The 20,130-nt window shown below is 40.9% G+C and overlaps 1 protein-coding gene across 1 annotated transcript; it reads left to right on the top strand.

The window, feature by feature from the left end:
• The first annotated feature begins 3,834 nt into the window (after positions 1-3,834).
• On the top strand, positions 3,835-19,883 carry SKP1 (S-phase kinase associated protein 1). The gene is made up of 6 exons (XM_030318223.1): positions 3,835-3,967; positions 6,874-6,970; positions 12,657-12,730; positions 16,541-16,684; positions 18,148-18,288; positions 18,988-19,883. Exons 2-6 carry the CDS (start codon positions 6,874-6,876, stop codon positions 19,021-19,023), a joined length of 492 nt encoding a protein of 163 aa, XP_030174083.1. The 5' UTR covers positions 3,835-3,967; the 3' UTR covers positions 19,024-19,883.
• The last annotated feature ends 247 nt before the right edge of the window (positions 19,884-20,130 follow it).

Genomic DNA, 20,130 nt, shown 5'->3' with positions numbered 1-20,130 from the left:
ACCTCAGGCGTGGGCACTTCCAGGCCCACGTGCCTAGGCACACCCACCTGCCATTTCTACTTGACTGATCCCATATTTTCTCTTCATGGAAGACTTGAGACCTTTCTCACAGATCGAGGCATAGATTCTCTCTACTTTCAGAGCCTGCAAACCTTTTTGCGGGTCCTAATCTCTCCCTATCCCTGCGCAGAGAGGATCAGGGGAAAGAGTGGGAGAGAGTCCTTTCTCAGACACCCACCCCAGTAGCTGACTGCATTGCTTTCTTTGCTTCAATTTTTTCCCCACCCTTATCATATTGGAAAATTGGTTCTGGCATCATCACATCTTATGTTTCCTAACTGTGCTGTTGCTAGTATAAAATTTAAGATTTCAGTCCTTCAGCCTCTTGGGCTTTCAGTGCTCAAAAAAATCTTGCACTAAAAAGTCCATTTATTCTAAGGGTTCACTTTGCAAATCAAGATCCAAGAATTTGAGTTTTTTCTTTGCATTCAGCATTCTCTCTTCTGGAATAATAAGGTAGTCTGATTTTTAGACAGAAGACTTGGAGTTTGGAAAAAGATAGAAGGAAGGCCAGAGATCTCCTGGGGACTGGATTATTTCTTAGCTTACATGCTGTCCTATAGGCTGGAACACACATCCAGAGTTCAGAGTCTATCCCATGGGTTGGTGCCTGACAAAGGGAGTGTGAACTGAATTCTGGGCAGCAGAGTCCCATTTTAGATGCACTGAGGGAGCTGGTCCTCATAGGAATTCTCCTATGAACACTTTATAGCCATGAAACTTGATTTACAAAGGGAGATCATCTCTGGAAATGAATTCACTATAAAAAACAGCTTTTCCAGGGGCGCCTGAGTGGCTCAGTCGGTTAAGTGTCTGACTCTTGATTTGGGCTGGGGTCATGATCTCATGGTTCTCAAGAGTTCAAGCCCCACCTCGCTGCTGTCAGCACTGGGCTGTCTTGGATTGTCTGTCCCCCTCTCTTTGCCCTTCCTCCACTTGCACGTGTGCATGCTTGCTCTCTCAAAAATAAATAAATAAACAAATAAATAAATAAATAAGTAAATAAATAAATAAATATAAAAAAAAAAAAGCAGCAGGGCCGCCTGGGTGGCTCAGTTGGTTAAGTGTCCGACTTTGGCTCAGGTCATGATCTTGGGGTTTGTGAGTTCCAGCCCCACGACCGGCTTTACATTGACAACTGCTTCAGATTCTGTTTCCCTCTCTCTCTGCCCCTCCCCCGTCCTCTCAAAAATAAACATAAAAAAATTTTCTTTTAAAGGCACATTTTCCTATCTGGACTTGAATGCGGGCCATTTAGCTTCCCTGTAACCGTAAATTAGAAAATATTCCTGGCATTGGGGGGATGTAGCTAAAATTCAGTACCTGCGCTTTGGTGGCAGAAGCATAGCTGGGGCTGAAGCATCAACCTTGCTCTGCAGTGGCTGTATGACAGCAGAAAAGTCTCTTCTCTTTCATTTCCTTCATCTGTAGAACAAGGAGCTTTGATTACATGGTATGTGGAGTAACCGAACTTAGGACAAGACCACAGCTGTCTCAGGGCCAGCTTTGAAGCCAGAGGAATCTCCTTCTCCTCGCATTCTTACTTGCCAAAGGGAATATGTGGGGGCCAGTCCTTTCTGACCCGGGCTTGTGATTATGTGTAAATGAGAGGGGATGAAGGATCACCAGCCTGGACCTCAAGGTCCTGCAGCTGCCCTGTCGATCCTGAGAGGACAGTTTGAAGGAGGGTAGGGTTGATTCAGAAAGTGTGGAGCTGAATGAGTCACCATTGACAGACACTGCTGGCCCCTTCTTAGCAGTCCTTCATCACTAAGACCCTAATACAGAGATTTCTCAACTTAGCCTGGGCTTAAGAATCACTTGGAAAACTTGTTTAAAAGGCAGAAAAACCTGCCGTCAGGGAATCGGAGTCATTAGATCAAGAGTGGACCCAGGAATCTTTGTTTTTCTTGACTTGATGCCAACTTATTTTTTGAGGTAAAACATTTTTGAATATGTAACATATTCATATGAATTGAAATTCAAAAGATAGAGAAGGTTATAAAGTGAACAAATCACCCCAACCCCTGTCCCCCAGTCACCTAGTTCCCCTCCCAACAAGGCAATTTCTTGTGTATGTTTCCTGACATAATCTATGAATAGAGTATATATGAATACATGAAATCTAGGTTTTATTTTGTTTTTATTAATTTTTTAACATTTATTTATTTTTGAGAGAGAGAGGCAGAGCATGAGCAGGGGAGGGGCAGAGAGAGGGAGACACACAATATGAAGCAGGCCCCAGGCTCTGAGCTGTCAGCACAGAGCCAGACGCGGGGCTTGAACCCACGAACCAGGAGATCATGATGCGAGTGGAAGTCGGAAGCTTAACAGACTGAGCCACCCAGGCACCACTGAAATCTGCGTTTTAAAAACAAGCATATCTTGATGATTCTAATATTGGGGGTCCCTAGACATATTTGGAAAAACATACACGTACTTCATGCTGGGTCCTCAGGCTAGATGTGCGACCCGGCATTGCTCAGTCCCGCTTAGGATGCTTAACAAGAGTTTACAAGGTTCCACCTTGTGTGCCATGGGCAAGGGGGCAAAGGAGCTCCAGTGGGACTCGCCTAGGGAACCTGAGGCTGGAGGTGCGGAGGGCAGGGCTGTGTTTCGGCAAAAAAGTATGAGGGCTGTAGGTCCTTTCATCTCCCTGCCATCAGCTGTGGCACCTGGCAGACACTGGATACCACAGCTTGTAGACAAAAGCCTGGTAACCCAAGAAGTTGCTTGGCCTCCCTGCCCAGTCCCATCCCAGAAGAGCTGTAGGCCTCTGATTTCTTTAGGGGGCCCTGTTTGGAAGTTTCTTTTGTCTCCCTGGCGTCAGGAATCCCATCACATGCCTGGTGGTTAGGTGAGCCAGGCGCCTTAGTCTCCTAGGGAGGGGTAGCGAGGTTCACGAAGCAGCAAAAGGGTGGAGCCCAGAAAAGGCCCTGACTGGGTGGCATGGGGTTGGGGCGCAGTGCTTTGCCAAGCTCTAACCCCTTTCCTGTAGCGTTGGTTCCATCCTATGGACCCAGACGAGAGTTCTGCGCAGGCTGCACCCTGACTGCCTGGTTCACCCCAGAATCCCCCAGCACCGCTTCATGCACATTTTGCTCAATACACGTTTGCGGGAGGGGCCTGGACTTGCGGTTTCCCTGCAACGATGGTTATTTTTGGCCTGGAGGCCTTTTCAGAAAACAAGTAGGAAACAACGCTTAGGAACACTAAACTGTGTCGTTCTGAATTTGTTCTCAGGTATACAGCAGGGGAAAAGGTAACAGAACTTCACTTCATGGGTTGTTATGGAGAGAGAACTAACGCATGCTGGGCACAGGGGATGACGCCGAGGCACCAAGCGGTATCTCAGGGCGGTGACTGCAACGCCCATCTGCCATTCTTCGCCTGAGCCTTCTTTCCCCTTCAGGAAAGGGGAGCCAGAAAGCCTCCCGAACACTAACCCTCCCCTCCCCCCCCCACTAGCAGTTTCTAGGTTTTTCAGGACTGGGGTCTTTAATTCGGCTTAGGCCAGCCCCTGCCTGAAGGACCCTGGCTGGCTGCGGAGTACCCCAGCCAGGTCCGCTCTCCTGCTTTCAGGACAGCGAGCCGCGCTCTCGGGGGTGGGGTGGGGTGGGGTGGAGTGAGAGGATAAGGACGAAACCCCGCCCCCGCGCCTCGCGCCCGCCGCCTCTCCGCCCCACCGTCCTTGGCCTGCGTCAGGCGATCTCGGCGGCCAGCCCCGCCGGCTCTGTGACGCCTCGGGCTCCGGGGTCCTCGGCGCCTGCGCCCGCTTCTATAAAGGCCGACGCCGCGCCGCGCCGCCGTAGTGGCCTTGTTCTCCGCCTTTCTCTTCTCGTAGCGGAGGCTGCCCTGCCCTGTTTTTGTCACCCTCCGGCCCGCAGTCTCCTTGAGACCGAGCACCGTGAGTAGACGCAGGCCGAGCGGAATGGGGCGGTAGCGCCGTGGATTGCGAGCTGGGTGTCCGCACCGCTGTGCTTTGGCCTGCCGGAGGCGGGAGGCACCTGGGCCTTGCGTCCCTCAGGCCCAGTGGAACCTGTCGCTGGGTCCCGTTCTCCCGCCCCACCTCCCCCTCCCTCCCATCCCCCCCGACGGCGAGGCCTCTCCTGGCCGCGCGTCCTCACGACGCCTCGTGGGCGCCCAGGCCGGCGGGCGGGAGAAGGTGCGAGCTGGGCCTGGGATTGGTCCTTCCTCGCACGGGGCGAGCGTCAGTCTGCGCAGAGCTCGGCTGCGAGGCCCAGGCTGCGGCCCTGGGCTTCTCTTGGGCGGGGGTGGCGGCGGGGCTTTCAGTGCAGGTCTTTGGGCGGGCGTGGGCGTGGTGTGCGTGTTTGTTGTTTTGGTGTCCGGAGGGAGCGTGGCCGGTGGGAGTTTGGGAGCGCTGGATTTTTGGCTCGCGTTCCTTCTCTCCCTTGTATCTGCCTTCACTAGTCCCGGGTCCTGGCTGTGTTTGGGCCGCATGCTTGCAGATAGCCGCTTGCTCCTTGAGAATATTTCTCGCCATTTTTTTTGCCACAGCTTGGAGTTGCTGAAACAACTGTTGAAATAGCAGATGCCCTCGTCATGGTGGTGTGACTTGTAGGGAGGCCTAACTCATTAAAAGCTAGACGCTTTGGGTCATGTTTTACAGGGTTAGAATGTTCACCTGGATAGGACCTCACGTTTGGGTTTTGGGATAGTGAATGTATCAGAGCGTCACAATAGAATGTATCTGTCACAGAGCAACGCAGACTTCGCTCTCCTCTCTAAAAGGAGGTGCTAGAATTCGGGTCCCTTAAAACAGCTTTTTCTTTATGTTGTTGACAGAACCTGCTTCATTCCAGTCATGGAGGGGGATTTAATTTTCAAGATGAGGAGCTTAAAGAATTGCTTGAAAACCTGTCAAATCAAAATCTCATCCATTATTATTGCAGTTTTGCACCGAATTCTAGCTCTAAGACATCAAAAAAAAAGTTCTCTTTAAGTATTAAGTTTGGCATCACAAAGTGCATCCGATTACAGATTAACAGATTGCCTCCCTGCTTATTTAATAAGATCTCAACTCCCTTAAGAGTAACCTAATATAGGAATTTGACTATGACTAAGCAGATCTAATTATTTGCCAAGAGTTATTTGAGAGAAATACGAAATGGTCACCTTCCTTAAAACTAATTTTATCAACTGAAGTCCCAGACTTGTCATTCTTTAGTGTTCATTCCAGTACTATCGAATGTAAAAAGAATGTAGAGTATTTTGTAAAAAAAAAAAAAAAATTGAGTTCACGTTGAAGTATTTCCTTTGGGATTACCTTTTGTTACTGCCCTGTCAGAGGGAAGGTTCTCTGCACTGGGCCCTTCTCTGTTGAACAGAACAACTGCATTATTGGCAAGCATTAAGCATCATGGAGGAACAGACATCTTTGTGAACTGAAAAGTGAAATGAGATTCTCTCTAACCATTGATGAGTGAGAGCAGGATATTTCAGTGGCTGGTTTTAAAACATAGCTTTACATTTTTGCTTCCTTTCTTTTGTTTATTTGGAGGAATGGAGATAATTGGGAAAAGGCGAATGAATATTTTAACTGATTTCATGGGTTTGAAGTCTTTGATCCTAAAATAGGTGCAGTGAATGGTTGAAATTTTTTTAGTGTTTGAGAGAGAGAGAGAATCCCAAGTAGGTTCTCCATGTCAGCACAGAGCCCTATGTAGGGCTTGAATTCACAAACCATGAAATCATGACCTGAGCTGAAATCAGGAGTTGGGCGTTTAACCAGCTGAGCCACTCAGGCGCCCCGAAGTGAATGTTTTAAATGCCAAACTCTGTAATTTCAACTTAATAGGACATTGCAGGATTATGAATACTCAGAAGCAAGGGCCTTTAAATTCTGTACTTGAAACTTGAAGAGATCGTGGATTAATCTTGACAGCCCTCCCCCAAGTGCCTCTGCCAACAATCTGAAAATAAGAAATTGATGGCTTAGAACTTTTAATTTTAAAGAAGTGTTTGGTTGTTTTTTTGTCAGAACTCAAGTCCTTTGTAGTTAATTGCTTAATTAATTTTTATCTAAGAAGTGTCTTTTCCCCAATGACTCATAATTTATCTGAGGTAATAAATACATTTTTGGAGCAAGTAATGGGTTATTTCTTTGAGGATTTTAGCAGAACTCAAACTTGGAAACCTGGACAGTCTTAATGAAAGCTAAGAAGTACTGTTAAATTTAGGTACCTTATTTGGTTTTGTAAATTAGATTATTTGTTTATCCTTAAATATTTCATTATCTTGCATATTTTACATTGATGCAAACATATGTAAGTATATTCTCATATATTCCTTGGATTTGAACTCATTTTTCACTTAAGTTTCACTATTGGAAAATGAGTACGTTATTAGCTTTGTTTGTTTAGGACTGACCACCCTCAGATTTGCAGTTTTTTGTGGCAGTTAACTAGTCAGATGAGAGTAATCAGTACTTAGTAAGAGCAGAAAAGCAGGCAAAGACAAAATAAACAAGTTTATTTGAAATATATTTTGCATTAGAAGTGTAGAATGTAACTCTTAAATTTATTCCAGTAATAATTTCATGAGGGCAGGCCTTAAAAGCTTGTGTTCCTATGAGTTATAAAAAATTTGAAACTTTGAAAAAATTTTCTGTCAACACTTCTATACTAGCCTGTGAATAACCACTTGAAGTGTTTAACGGGGGTTTTACATAGTACGGGTGCTTAGGATTTTGTAGTTAGTAAGATAGAGGTCTTCTAACAGACTATAGTTGACCAAATGTATAGAACTAATATCTCTTAAATTTCAAGTTCAATATAATACCTTTTTTTTTAGATGCCTTCAATTAAGTTGCAGAGTTCTGATGGAGAGATATTTGAAGTTGATGTTGAAATTGCCAAACAGTCTGTGACTATCAAGACCATGTTGGAAGGTAAGTTTTTTAGAAAACCTGGGTAAAGGAAAAGTAGAAGTAATGTTTAGGTGGAGATAACCTGTGAACACTGAATTTATACAAGGCATGATTTGTCATTAAGTGCGCAAGAGTATGAGGGGTAAATAAAGTTTACATTTTTTTAAATTAAAAACTACACTTTTCTGATACAGGACATCCTTGCTGTATTGTCTGAATTAATGAGGTTTTTGTTTTTTTTTTCCCATTGCTAAATAGGTAAGGCCATAAACTAATACTGAAGTGATTTCCCAGCATCAGACAATAATGGCCCAATTCTCTTTGAAGTAAATTTGGGTTCGCTGTTTGTAATGAGAAAAATAAAAGCCTCCGGAAAAAGAGATACCTCCCTATATGGTAGCTAAATAGAGTACTTTGTTTCAGCAGGGGAGTAAGCTGAGTAGATGGTAAATTGAGATGTTGGTCTTTTTTTTTTTTTTTTTTTTTTTTAAACCACGTTTTCCTTTTTGTCTTTTTTGTCGTTCCTTTGAAACTGCTGCAAAGCATAGACCCCGCACATTAAAGAAGTAAGGTTACAAAACAGGTCCTGAAACATTTTGAAACTTTTACTAGTTCACTTGAATCTTTTCTTACTATTCCAGTGGGTTGGTAGACATTAATTAATAGTATATGGAGACAATGCAAATCAATTTCTTGCATTGGTGAAAAAAAATTAATAGTAAGAAGAATGTTGTTCAGTATTCAAATATCAAAGGTTTTTATGTAGCTTATGCTTCAGCTAAGAGAAAAGTTACATGCCAAGCACTAGCTGTATGCTGGGGAAAGGAAGCTAAGTGAGAAACCGTCTTTGCCCTTGAAGGATTTATAAACTGGGAAGAAAGACACCAAACAAGACACACTGTCACATGGTATAATTAGTGCATTGATAAAATGTGCCAAGAGGTGCTGGGGAAATATCTTGGCTGATGTTATTTTTCAGGCTTGGGTAGAGACTATAGTGGGTGGTACTAGTGAGGTGATATTTCAAATTTAGTAAAATTAGGATGTTTTGGGAGGTTATTCTGAGGTAAAGTGGACAAGGTGTGTTAGAGAAAAGTAAAATTGAAATTTTTAGTTGGGGTTTGTTGGTGTGGGGTGAGCTTGTGATAATCTAGTTGGTAGAGCTGAAGAATGGGCTTGAGAGAAATGGAAAGAATGTGACTTTGGAGCTTGAACATGTTATGTATGTTTGGTCCCCTCCCCACCCCACGCCTAGAAGAGTTTTGTAACAGTCTACTAGACAGTTGAATGTGTGGATTGATCCCTGAGCTGTAGACTACTAGGGATACATAGACTTTGTGTGGTGGGTTGTAGGAGTATTTATCTGTGGGAGTAAATTGAGGTTGGCAGTCAGCCATATTGGAATGGGAGACAGGTGGAGTTAAGAGAGTAGAAGTCAGAAGTGGGGAATGAGTGGAATAAGATTTGTGGAAGTCAAGGGAGGCATTTTGAGGTGACCAGAGTGATTATCACATTCATCTACAGACTGGTTATTTGGAATTTCATAGTAAGAGGATTTCTTCCTGCACATATTAAGTTCGGTAGAGGCAAAAGCTAAATTACAGAGGGTGTGTCTTCTGTTTTCTAAGCTGGTAATTTCTGTTTGCTGATAAAAGCTGAACATGTAATTCTTTTTGGTGTTGGTACCAATCATGTGGCACTTACGGTCCTGTATCCTGGTACATACATACATAGATCACTTCTATTAAGTTGTAAACCCCTTGGTACATCCCACAGTCACTGTTCATCAAGTACCTGTTGAATGAAGAACTATGGTATGGTCACTAATAAAGAGTGTGAAAGCATTCCAAGTTCCCTAAAGGCAGGTGAGTAAGGCTTTATCTAGAAGATGTAGAACTGATACCAAAACTGCTGCCTGAATACTTGCTTTGGCGATGAAAGTGTTCTTTATTTCATCTTAGTAGTGTCTTGCACACTAATCTGTCCTGTGCTGCTTCAAAAAGCATTTGCCCATATAAGAACATAGGGCTCCGTGAAGGTTATCCATGCCTCTTTTGATCACTGAAGCAAGTGGAGTGATAGCAACAGTTAAATGATTCTTTGCCTTCATAGCCTTTGGGCATCATAGGTGAATGGTTTTTATCTTAAGTACCAGTCGTTTATATAAAATTCTAGCCTCATCAGGATTGGAGTCCATTGGATTTGGCAGCTTACTGCTTTCTTTGTTTTGCATCTGCAGTATCTCTGATTATGGTTTTTTTTGTGACTTAGAAGACAAAAATAAAACCTAATCACAGTATAATCAGAACTGAAAATCTTGGCATGTGTGCACGTGGACGTACTGATTTGTTCAGGTTCAGGATGTGGTATCAGGATACAGGCGTCTTTCAGAAGTCCTTGAAACTAAATAGCTTAAAGGAATGACTGTTGCTACTTGTGAAGTCAGTCTAAAAGTGGAAAAGACATTGTACATCCTTAGTTTAAATGCTAGGGAGGTGATCCTTGATAACTGTTTTATTTATTTTGAGAGAGAGAGCGAGCAAGCACCTGCGCACGCACAAGATGGGGAGGAGCAGAGGGAGTGGGAGAGAGAATCCCAGGCGTGCTCCACACCTTCAACGCAGAGCCTGATGTGGGACTCAGTGCCACAAACCGATCTGTGAGATCATGACCTGAGCTGAAATCAAAAGCCAGAGGCCACTCAGGTGCCCCAATAAGGCCCTTGTTTTTAACAGGGCTTAAACCTTCTTCCAAATAACATTTGGATCTAAACAAGTTGGTGTTCTGTATTATGGTTCCTCAAGTATTTTATATATTGTAACTTCCTTTTCTCCCTTCTGATTAAAAATACTTCACACTAGGGGCACCTGGCTAGCTCATTCAGTAGAGTATGTGACTTTTGATCTCAGGGTCATGATTTCAAGCCTCACATTGGGCATGGAGCCTACTTTAAATAAATAAGTAAGTAACTAAGTAAGTAAATAAATAAATTTTTAAGAAGGCATTAAGTTTCTTTCCTTTTTTTTCCAATGTTTATTTTTGAGAGAGCCTGTGCCGGAGCACCTGGGGAGAGGCAGAGAGAGAGAGACACAGGATCCAGAGCAGGTTCTTCCCTGATAGTAGAGAGCCTGATGCTGGACTTTAACTGTTGAACTATGAGATCATGATCTGAGCTGAAGTCTGACACTTAACAGACTGAGCCATCCAGGCGCCCCTAAATAAATTAATTAATTTAAAAAATACTTCATACTAGAACAGGAAAAGCAAAAGTGGCTTAATGCAAATTGAGATAGTCATTTTTGTACTTTTACTCTAGGTTGAGATGGGATCAGGGAATGACATTGGTAGAAAGGAGGAGAGGGGACAGGATTGATCCATCTGTACAGGAAACTAAGATAATTTTTCAGTCTACTCTCATCTTTACCACTCCACTGGAACTGCTTGTTAAGCTCAGTGACTTCCATGTTGTCAAGTGCGTGATCTGTTTTATTTCTCATCTAGACCTGTTGACAGCATTTGATCATCCCCTTCTACATTTGACTTGCAGGATACTTTACTTAGTACTTACCTCACGGCTTTCTATCCTCTCATTTTTAAATATTGATTGATTGATTGATTGGTTGAGACAGCATAAGTGGGGGAGAGGGAGAGAGAATCCTAAGCAGGCTCCGCCTGGTGACTGCACAGAGCCTGATGTGTGGGGCTCGAACTTAAGAAACTGAGATCATGACCTGAGCTGAAACCAAGAGTTGGATGCTTAACTAACTGAGCCACCTAGGCACCCTTCTGTCTTCCCATTTTTAAAGTCCGTAGTTCCTCAAGGCTGGCTTAATCATTGGATCTTTTCATAATATATGTACTCCTTGATTCCCTTGGTCATCTCATCTAGTCTCATAATGTTATGTGCCGTCTGTACACCAGTTCCCCAAACTACCTATGATTCTGATCTCTTTTAATTTTTACACTTGACATATTTAACTGGTTTGTTTACCCTTGGAGATCTAATTGGTCCCTCAGAGTTAGGGAACTAGACTAACTTTGTCTAGTTAGTTAGACAACTAACTAGATTGTTCTTATTCTTAATTCCCTGCCCTTCAGAATAACACTTCTCTGACATATCAGAGAACACTTCTCTGCTCATATCAGTTAATGGTAACTCCAGTGGCACTTTAATCCATCCAGTTCCTCATGTCATAAACCCTTGTCTTCCTTGACTCTTAACTCTACTTCCCATCTGTTGGCAAACCTTTTTGCCTCTACCATCAAAATACATACAGAATTGGATCATTCTTCCATAGCTGTAAACCTGTACAAGCCACCAGCCTCATAGTTGTTTTCCTTCTTTCTCCTGCTCTCTGCCACCTATTCCCAGTACAGTAGCCAAAATGCACAGTACCCAGTTACTATCAGGTCCTCTGTTGTTGGTCTCATCTGCTTTCACCCTTGCTAACCCTGCTCTAGTAATATTGGATCCCTTCTGTGTTATTAGAACATGCCAGACGTTCCTATCAGAAGACCTTTGCCTTTGGCATTTTCTCTGCTTAGGTGTTCTGTCTCCTTTAGCGTTTTACTCAGATGTCATCTTTTAAATAAGACATGTTTGAGCAGTTCTATCTAAAATTGCAGCAATTCTTTGCATCCTCCTGTGTTCATTGCTGACTCTCCATTGCCTAGGACGCCTGTTAACTTATCAGGAACTGAAATGATTTGATTGAGCACTGGCCATGTCAGCATAACTGATTCTTTGCTACAACCACTACAGTGCTGAAGTAACTTTGGGACACTAATCTTGGTACTTGCTAACTAGTAAATAACTTTGGCCGTTCTTTTAGTCATGTAGAAACTGAAGGGTGGACCCATTTGGCATGAAAAATACTCTTATTTAGAATCTTTAACGTAGGGATTTTATTTTTAAGGTTTTTCCGTGGAGTTCACCATCACTTTGAGAATCTGAAAGTTAGGTGTTTTTACCAGGACAACCTGTAGATTCAAAATTGTAGGTAATATGTACGTGATGAATAACTCTTAACAGGTATACACTGAAACTGAGTCCCTCAACCCACATTCTTGTTAATTTCCCTACACAGAATATTGTTAATACTTCTGTATTCCTGTGAAGTTATTTTAAATCTAAATATCTAAGTATATGCCCATTTTTATTCAGATAACACTTATTTTCTTATACCTGGCTTTTAAAAACTTTAATCCTGAGATCATACCAGTACATAAGGAGCTGCCTGCCTTATTTTTGTCAGTGGTTGCATGATTTGTGTGTGTGTATATACATCTTTGGGCTTCAGATTTTAATAGATTGAGATTCTGTTACTTGAATACTTTTTCCTCTGTCTTTCTAAATGCAGCCCATCTAGAGAGTTTGGTATTAAGAGTAAGGCTAAGGGTCTGGCTTTAATTTTTTACTAAATGGCTGACCAGTCATCTCAGTCCCACTTATTAAGTGACTTTTCTTTCTTATTAAGGATCCTTTTTGTGTAATAATCCTAAAATTGTCTACTCCCACAACTTTTTATAGTTTTTGGTGGTTTATGGACCTGTTGGGAACCACTAATTTTAAATGCTCATAAGAGAACTATTTTTAGTAGAGTACTTTTCATAGTCGTAGACAGTGTCTTGCAAATTACTCATTTGAGACATAGCCTCCTTGGTATAAATAATGGGAATAATGGCAACTCTCTTCTGGTTTTCTTAGATTTGGGAATGGATGACGAAGGAGATGATGACCCAGTTCCTCTACCAAATGTTAATGCAGCAATATTAAAAAAGGTAAGGTAACAAACTATATATTTGTATATATGCTTTTGTTTTTTCATTGAACATCCTTGTGATCTTATTGTACTGCTACATAGATCGCTTCCTTACATCGACTGATTATGACTCTGAATATTTGTTATGTTTATTTGATTAGGTCCTGTGATTATTTGATAGATAGGCTGCAAGGGGAGCTTGAGAATAAATATACCCACACCATTGACCACCTTACCTTGTGTCTAAGCATAAAAGGCTCTTCACGTTGAATAGAATTTTAGCATTTCAGGGTACATGGCTCCTTAACAGAGCCAGCCATTTAATTGGATGCTCATCTGAAGAAATAGCACCGAGTTTTTATAAAGTGGAGGAAACTAGTTAGGCTTAGAGATGAGAATGGTTGGTTCCAGTTGGCCTTTTGCTCAGAGATTTTCAAAGGTCATTGGCTATATGCAGTTTCATCTTAATGCTTTCTCTTGATCCTGGTGTGAGATACAGCTGTGCTGCGTATTTTTCCATATCCTACCACAATTAGCTATTAGCATTTCTTTTAATTGCCCTAGACTGGGTAAAAAGTGATTCTCTAAGCCTGAACATTTTTTGGCATGTATTATTGGCCATTTGTATTTTCTGCTTGGTCTGTTTTCCTTTGCGTGTCTTTCTGGTGGGCTTTTTAAAAATAGTTGTAGGAGCACCTCGGTGGCTCAGTTGGTTAAGTGTCTGACTTGATTTTGGCCCAGGTCATGATCTCATGGTTCATGGGATGTAGCCCTGTGTTGGGCTTTGCACTACCAGCACGGAGCCTGGTTGGGATTCTCTCTTCTCTGTCTCTCTGTTTCTCTCTCCCTCTCCCTCCCTCCCTCCCCTGCTAGCGTACTTGCATGCGCTCTCCCTCTCTCAAAATAAAATTGTTATGAAATACACATAACATAAAAATTACCATTTTTGGATGCCTGGGTGGCTCAGTTGGTTAAGTGTCTGATTTTGGGTCAGGTCATAATCTCGCATTTGGTGAGTTTGAGCCCTGTGTTGGATTCTTTGCTGACAGCTCAGAGCCTGGAGCCTGCTTCAGATTCTGTTTCTCCCTCTCCCCCTGCCCCTCTCCCGCTTGTTCTCTCTCAAGAATAAATAAACAGGGGCACCTGGGTGACTTAGTCGGTTAAGCGTCCAACTTCGGCTCAGGTCATAATCTCACGGTTCATGCATGAGTTTGAGCCCCGTGTCAGACTCTGTGCTGACAGCTCAGAGCCTGGAGCCTGCTTCGAATTTCGTGTCTTCTTCTCTCTTTGCCCCTCCCCCACTCATGCTTGCTTGCTCTCTCTTTCAAAAATAAACATTAAAATTTCTTTTTAAAAATTGCCATTTTAACTTTTTTAACTGTACACCTCAGTGGCATTAAATACATTTGCACTGTTGTACAGCCACCACGACTCACCATCTCTAGGAATTTTTCCTCATTCCAAACTGAAACTCAGTACTCCTTAAACAATAACTCCTCAATAACCCCTTCCAGCCCCTGTTAACCACTATTTTCTGTGTCTGTGAATTGGACTGTTGTGGGCACCTCATATAAATGGGATTATACAATATTTGTCTTTTTGTGTCTGGCTTTGCATAATGTTTTCAAGATTCATCCATTTTGTAATCTAGTGGACTTTTTATAGGAGTTGTTTATATGGTGTTTCTATCACTTTGCATTGACTTAAGTCAGTTAATAGTATTTTATGGTTTAGAAGCTTTATATTTTATCTAGTTAGATTTTTTTCTTCTGGGTATTGTCTTGCAATAAACATTCTGTTTTATCCTAATGTAAAATGCATCTAAAAGGACTTTATTCAAATGCCATTTTTTAGGTGTTGGAGTTATAGCAGTAACCAGAGACCAAATATCTGCCCTTAGGGAATTAACATCCTAAAGGTGTGGGGGAAACATACAAGATAAATAAGTCAGATGAGAAAGCTGTGGAGCATAACTGGGTTGATCGATGGAGAGTTAGCTATTTTTAAAATAAAGGTGGTTAGGAAATGCCTTACTGAGAAGTCGATCATTGAGCAAAGACATGATTATGTGGGGGAATAGAGTTCTGGACATGGGGAGCAAGTGCAGTGACCCTAAGACAAGAGCATGTTCTACTCTGAGGAAAGGTGGGAAGGCAGCAAGTGTGGTGACTAGAGCATAATGAACAAGCAAGGAGTTAGTACAGAAGATCAGAGTTAATGGTCTGGGTGGTACGGGGCCACTTCAGAGAATAAGTTTTTTAAGCCTATTCTTAGGAATATTTGAACTTACATGCTGAATAACTGCATGATCCAAAACTGCAAAAAAGTATATGGTAAAACCTCTCATCCTTGGCTCTGTCTAACCTGCAACCCCCTCAAGTAATACTAGTCAACATTAGTTTCTTAGATATACTTACCAGTTTTTTTAATGCTTACGTAAGCAAATACTGCTGTTTTCTTATACAACTGGAATACTTAAAAAACTATTGTTTATTTCATTAAAACTCCATAGCTTGACTTTCCCTTCTAGAAATAGTTCTTTCCTTTTCTTACATCCTGGCAGTATAGTTTGTCAGTTCTGCCATTTTTTCTCAGCATTGCTTATTCCTCCAGTATTATACTGAATAAATTTTAATCATACAGAAAAGTGAAACTATACAGCAAACACCCACTTACCACCTAGATTCTATAGCCTATAACTCTTTCAGTGTTGATTTTGGTCTTTATGATGGTACATAGAGTCTAACCAACTCTCTGAAACTTTATGTGTGTTTATTCCCCTTCTAAGGGAACATGTGGGCTTTTCTTGCTTTGTTCTTATGCCCAGTATTCTTGTGCGCATGTCACGGATGTTTACAATTTCTTGGTGATAATGTATGCACATCCTCGCCCTCACTAGTATTTGATAGATTACTTTCCAAAGGGGTTATTTTTTTTTTAACTTTTTTTTTTTTTTTACGTTTATTTAATTTTGAGAGACTGAGACAGAACACACGTGGGGGCGGGGCAGAGAGAAAGGGAAACAGAGAATCCGAAGCAGGCTCCAGGCTCTGAGCTGTCAGCATAGAGACAAGCGATGAGATCATGACCTGAGCCAAAGTCAGATGCTTAACTGACTGAGCCACCCAGGGACCCCTCAAAGGGGTTATTACCTCACTCTCCAGTATAAAGGTTCATGTTAGCCTCACACTATTGCCAGAGATTAGTATCAAAATCCTGAGTTTTTTTTTTTTTTTTGGTCAGCCTCAAGTAGTAACTGTAATATTGGTTTTTGCATCTAATAAAACTGAGCATTTTCTCCTGAGATTTCTTTTGTGAATAGCCTGTTCATATCTGTAGCTCATTTCTTTAGTGTTTTTTTTTTTTTTTTTTTTTTTCAAGTAAGCTCCGTCCCCCGTGTGGGGCTCAAACTCACTATTCGGAGATCAAGAGAGAGACACATACTCTACTGACTGAGCTAGCCAGGCGCCCCACTTTGTAGTGATTTTTAAGATTTATATTCTAGAGGGTAATCCATTGCTGGTTGCTCATGTTGCATGTAGTTTTTAGTCATTGTCCTGTCTGACTTTATGTATTTTTTGCACAGGAGCTTTTTAGTGTGGTCAAGTATAATTATCTATCTGCATGTTTGCTTTTAAGATCGTCTAACCCCTAGGGTTATGAAGATTCCTCAAGCTTCAGTTTTGCTTTTCAAGTTTGACTACTAACTTGGTTATTCAAGTCAACTTCTAGCTAGTTCTTAGCCCAGTGTAAAAACAACTTTGCCCCAGTAGTGGAATGAGTACCTTGTGATGTAATGCCACAGAGGAATAAACTTTCATTTTTACAGGTCATTCAATGGTGCACCCACCACAAGGATGACCCCCCTCCTCCTGAGGATGATGAGAACAAAGAAAAGCGAACAGATGATATCCCTGTTTGGGACCAAGAATTCCTGAAAGTTGACCAAGGAACACTTTTTGAACTTATTCTGGTATGTTCTTAATACATTCTTTAAGATATTTCTAGCACTTCTAATAGTTAAATTTGTTAAATTCATTGACACTGAATTTTAATTCTCTATAAACTCCAGTGCAGTGCTATATTTGAATTTATATATTAAGGACCATATTAAATAAGTGATCAAATGTAAATGCAACAGAGGGTGGAGATGGTCACATTGAATTTTTAAAAAGCAAAATTCAGCTATGCTGTGTCCAAAACACCCACTTTAAAGAGACAGATTTAAAGGGTGGAAAAAGATTAAATTATGATAACAGTAATCAAAAGAAAACTGCAGTGACTATATTAAAGTAGATTTCAGAGCAAAGAATATCACCAGGATTAAAGAGGGTTGCTGCATAATGATGAAGGGATCAGTTCATTATTAGGGCATTATAGTCCTAAGTGTTTATTGCCTAAAAGAATTTCCAAAAAGTGAAACAAAAACCAGTAGAACTCAAAGGATGGATAGACAAATCCACAATCCTAGTGATTTTAACACGTGTCTCTACTTCATTGATAAAACAAGTAGAATCAGTAAGGATGTAGAAGCCATGAATGACACTATTGACTGACTTACCCTGATGGACATTTATAGAATGTTAAATATAATGACAGCAGAATACATACTCTTCTCAAAAGTATACTACTAAGATAGACCTGTTAATGGTAGGAAAAAAAGTCCCAATATTTGAAAGGAGTCAAGGCACATACACTGTGTGATCTGATCACAGTGAAATTAAATGAGAAGTCTGTAACAAAGCTATCTGGAAAATCTAAATATTTGAAAACTTAACACTTCTTAGTAACCCATGAGTCAAAGAAGAAATCAAAAGAAAAATTAGAAAAGAATTAAAAATTGTATGCCAGAAAGTATTTTGATCTGAATGGAAATAAAACCCAACACACAAAAATCGCAGATGCAGCTAAAGTAGTATTCAGAGAAAAGTTGATAGCACTAAACCACCTGTATTGGAAAAGAAGATCACTGATCTAAGCTTTTACCTTAAACTAATGAAAGATGAAATTAAAGCCAAAGGGAATATTGAAGGTAAGAGTAGAAAATAGAGAAAACCAAAGAAACCAAAGAAATTGTTTGAGATCAGTAAAATGTAATGCTATTACTGCTTTTGCCTCTTTATATATTTTTGTCAAGATTTGACATATGCTTGTGCACCCGTGAGCACAAACATGCACGCCCATAGGTAGCGGCTCTTCTCTAGCATTAGAGGTAGTGTAGTTCGCTTAAGGCAGCAGCAGGACTCCATATTATAGAAGGTATAACAGAAGGACATACAAAAATATTTCACAAAAGAATCTGATTTATTTTCCCTTTAATTTCATAAAATTAACTAGCATTTTAGTTTAGTTAATTAGATATGGATTGGCAATCACTACCTTTAGTTTTAGGTTACAACCTCAAATAATTCTTTAATGAAAACAATCACTTTACAGGCTGCGAACTACTTAGACATTAAAGGTTTGCTTGATGTTACATGCAAGACTGTTGCCAATATGATCAAGGGGAAAACTCCTGAGGAGATTCGCAAGACCTTCAATATCAAAAATGATTTTACTGAAGAAGAGGAAGCCCAGGTAGGTTGCTCACAGCTTGTTGTTGATCACACACTTTTTAAAAAAGAATGAAATGCAAACATGCTCAGAAAAGATGTGTTGTCTCTATCAGGGAATCTTGACTTTTACTTGAGGGTTAGTAGGCACCTTCTGTGTTATAAAAATACTCGTTTTGAGAGTGGTCTGTTAAGTCTAAACACTTGCACAATACCACTCTTGCCTAAGCATAAGAATGATTAGTTTTCAATCATAGGTGCTCTTTGATATTTACTCCTTTGCAGTTACTAGTTTTGGCACCTGGGACCTTAAATGTAAGCAAGCCATAAATATTTGACTTCAGAAAAGCAACCCCTGTGGATGGTGTTATGCCAGGACACTTATGAGCATCTTAGTGATTGGGGGAAGAAATGAATGAAAAGATCAGAATGTTGACACAGCTACAAACTGAAATAATGCGCATGAACTGTTTGAATTTGTTGCCATGTCTGGTGACTGAAGCTTTAATGCCCATTGCCTTTGCTTTTTTGATAATTTCAGCAGGGTAGAATAAAAACCTGGGGAGGCAAAGAAGGATAACCAGGAAGTGTACTTGTAACCTGGGTATTTTTCCAGTTTTTTGTCTGTCCCTGTCTGACCCTCTTCATAGTCTGTTGATGAATCATTAGGTAGTAGTCTGAGGAAAGACTTCTTAAGGTGCTTCCTTATATCTGTCTCTTGTAGGTACGCAAAGAGAACCAGTGGTGTGAAGAGAAGTGAAATGTTATGCCTGACACTGTAACACTGTAAGGATTGTTCCAAATACTAGTTGCACTGCTCTGTTTATAATTGTTAATATTAGACAAACCGTAGACAAACGCAGCAGCAAATCAGTTGTTTTAGCAGAATATTGTCCTCCTTGCATGTGTAGTTTGAGTACAGATTCCAAACTTATGGCTGAGTTTCTTCCAGTATGATCAAAAGTTTTTGTTTCTTCACTCTGAATAAAACTCAACTGTGGGTTCGCTATAGAAGGTGGCATTTTGGGATTTCCCTCTCTGTAAAATGTTTTCCACCTAGTTTATTGTCAGTTAACGTTAGTTTAATAACCTTTTAAGAGTTGGCATTGTAAATAAAACAAGTTGCAAAAAGTTTTCTGAACTAGAATTAACAACGTATTATCTTTATTCATGAGTTGGAAACTGGAAAAAGGCTACTTGAGGTAAATGTTTTGAGTGGGATTATTAGGATGTCTTCCAGCTTCCTGGAATCAAAGAGTGCCACTGGTATTGATGAACCTGTATGTAGCAGGGCTCCTTTAATTGGATCTAAGGACTTGTTTTTGCATTTTTAATCCTCAGCTTTGACTATGTTGGCTAGAGAGTCAGTTACTCCTCAGTTTGTGGTTTTGGGGGAAATATAACTAGATGGTCTGTTAGCTTTTCAATTAAAAAGGACAAATAACCTGTGTGATATGTCATCTTTTTATAATCAGTGATCCCATGTGGGGGAAACGTCACACTACTTGCATGTAAAAATAATTTAACCTTTAACATTAAAATGTCTGGCAAAACCTAGAAGGTATCCATCATGAATGCAAGTACTTTCAATAAAAAGTAAGTTACATAGTAGGTGGTAAATGGTTTGCTTTTGTGTACTTAACTGTGTCTCTTCACTTGTTATTAAATGAGTTAAATATACGAATGGTTTTGTAGCTGGAGACAGCTTATAGTCAGTTTGTGTCTTGACTCACTGGAGGCTGCTGACAAAACAATTGGGTTCTGGTAGGCTTGTGTCTTTTCTGACTGCCAGTGACAGGGTTTGCTAGAGCCAATGCTTTATTTTTTATTTATTTTATTTTTTGCCAGTGCTTTAGTTCTTAATCTG

This window comes from Lynx canadensis, chromosome A1 (genome assembly GCF_007474595.2).
Source record: "Lynx canadensis isolate LIC74 chromosome A1, mLynCan4.pri.v2, whole genome shotgun sequence".
Lineage (NCBI taxonomy): Eukaryota > Metazoa > Chordata > Mammalia > Carnivora > Felidae > Lynx > Lynx canadensis.
This window is presented reverse-complemented; position numbering and strand designations above follow the sequence as displayed.

What these genes read in the sequence shown, in the direction of transcription:
- SKP1 (XM_030318223.1), top strand. Translation starts at nt 6,874, where the DNA reads ATGCCTTCAATTAAGTTGCAGAGTTCTGATGGAGAGATATTTGAAGTT. An exon ending in ATGCAGCAATATTAAAAAAG is followed by an intron (nt 12,731 to 16,540) that starts GTAAGGTAACAA and finishes TCATTTTTACAG; the next exon opens with GTCATTCAATGGTGCACCCA. An exon ending in CACTTTTTGAACTTATTCTG is followed by an intron (nt 16,685 to 18,147) that starts GTATGTTCTTAA and finishes ATCACTTTACAG; the next exon opens with GCTGCGAACTACTTAGACAT.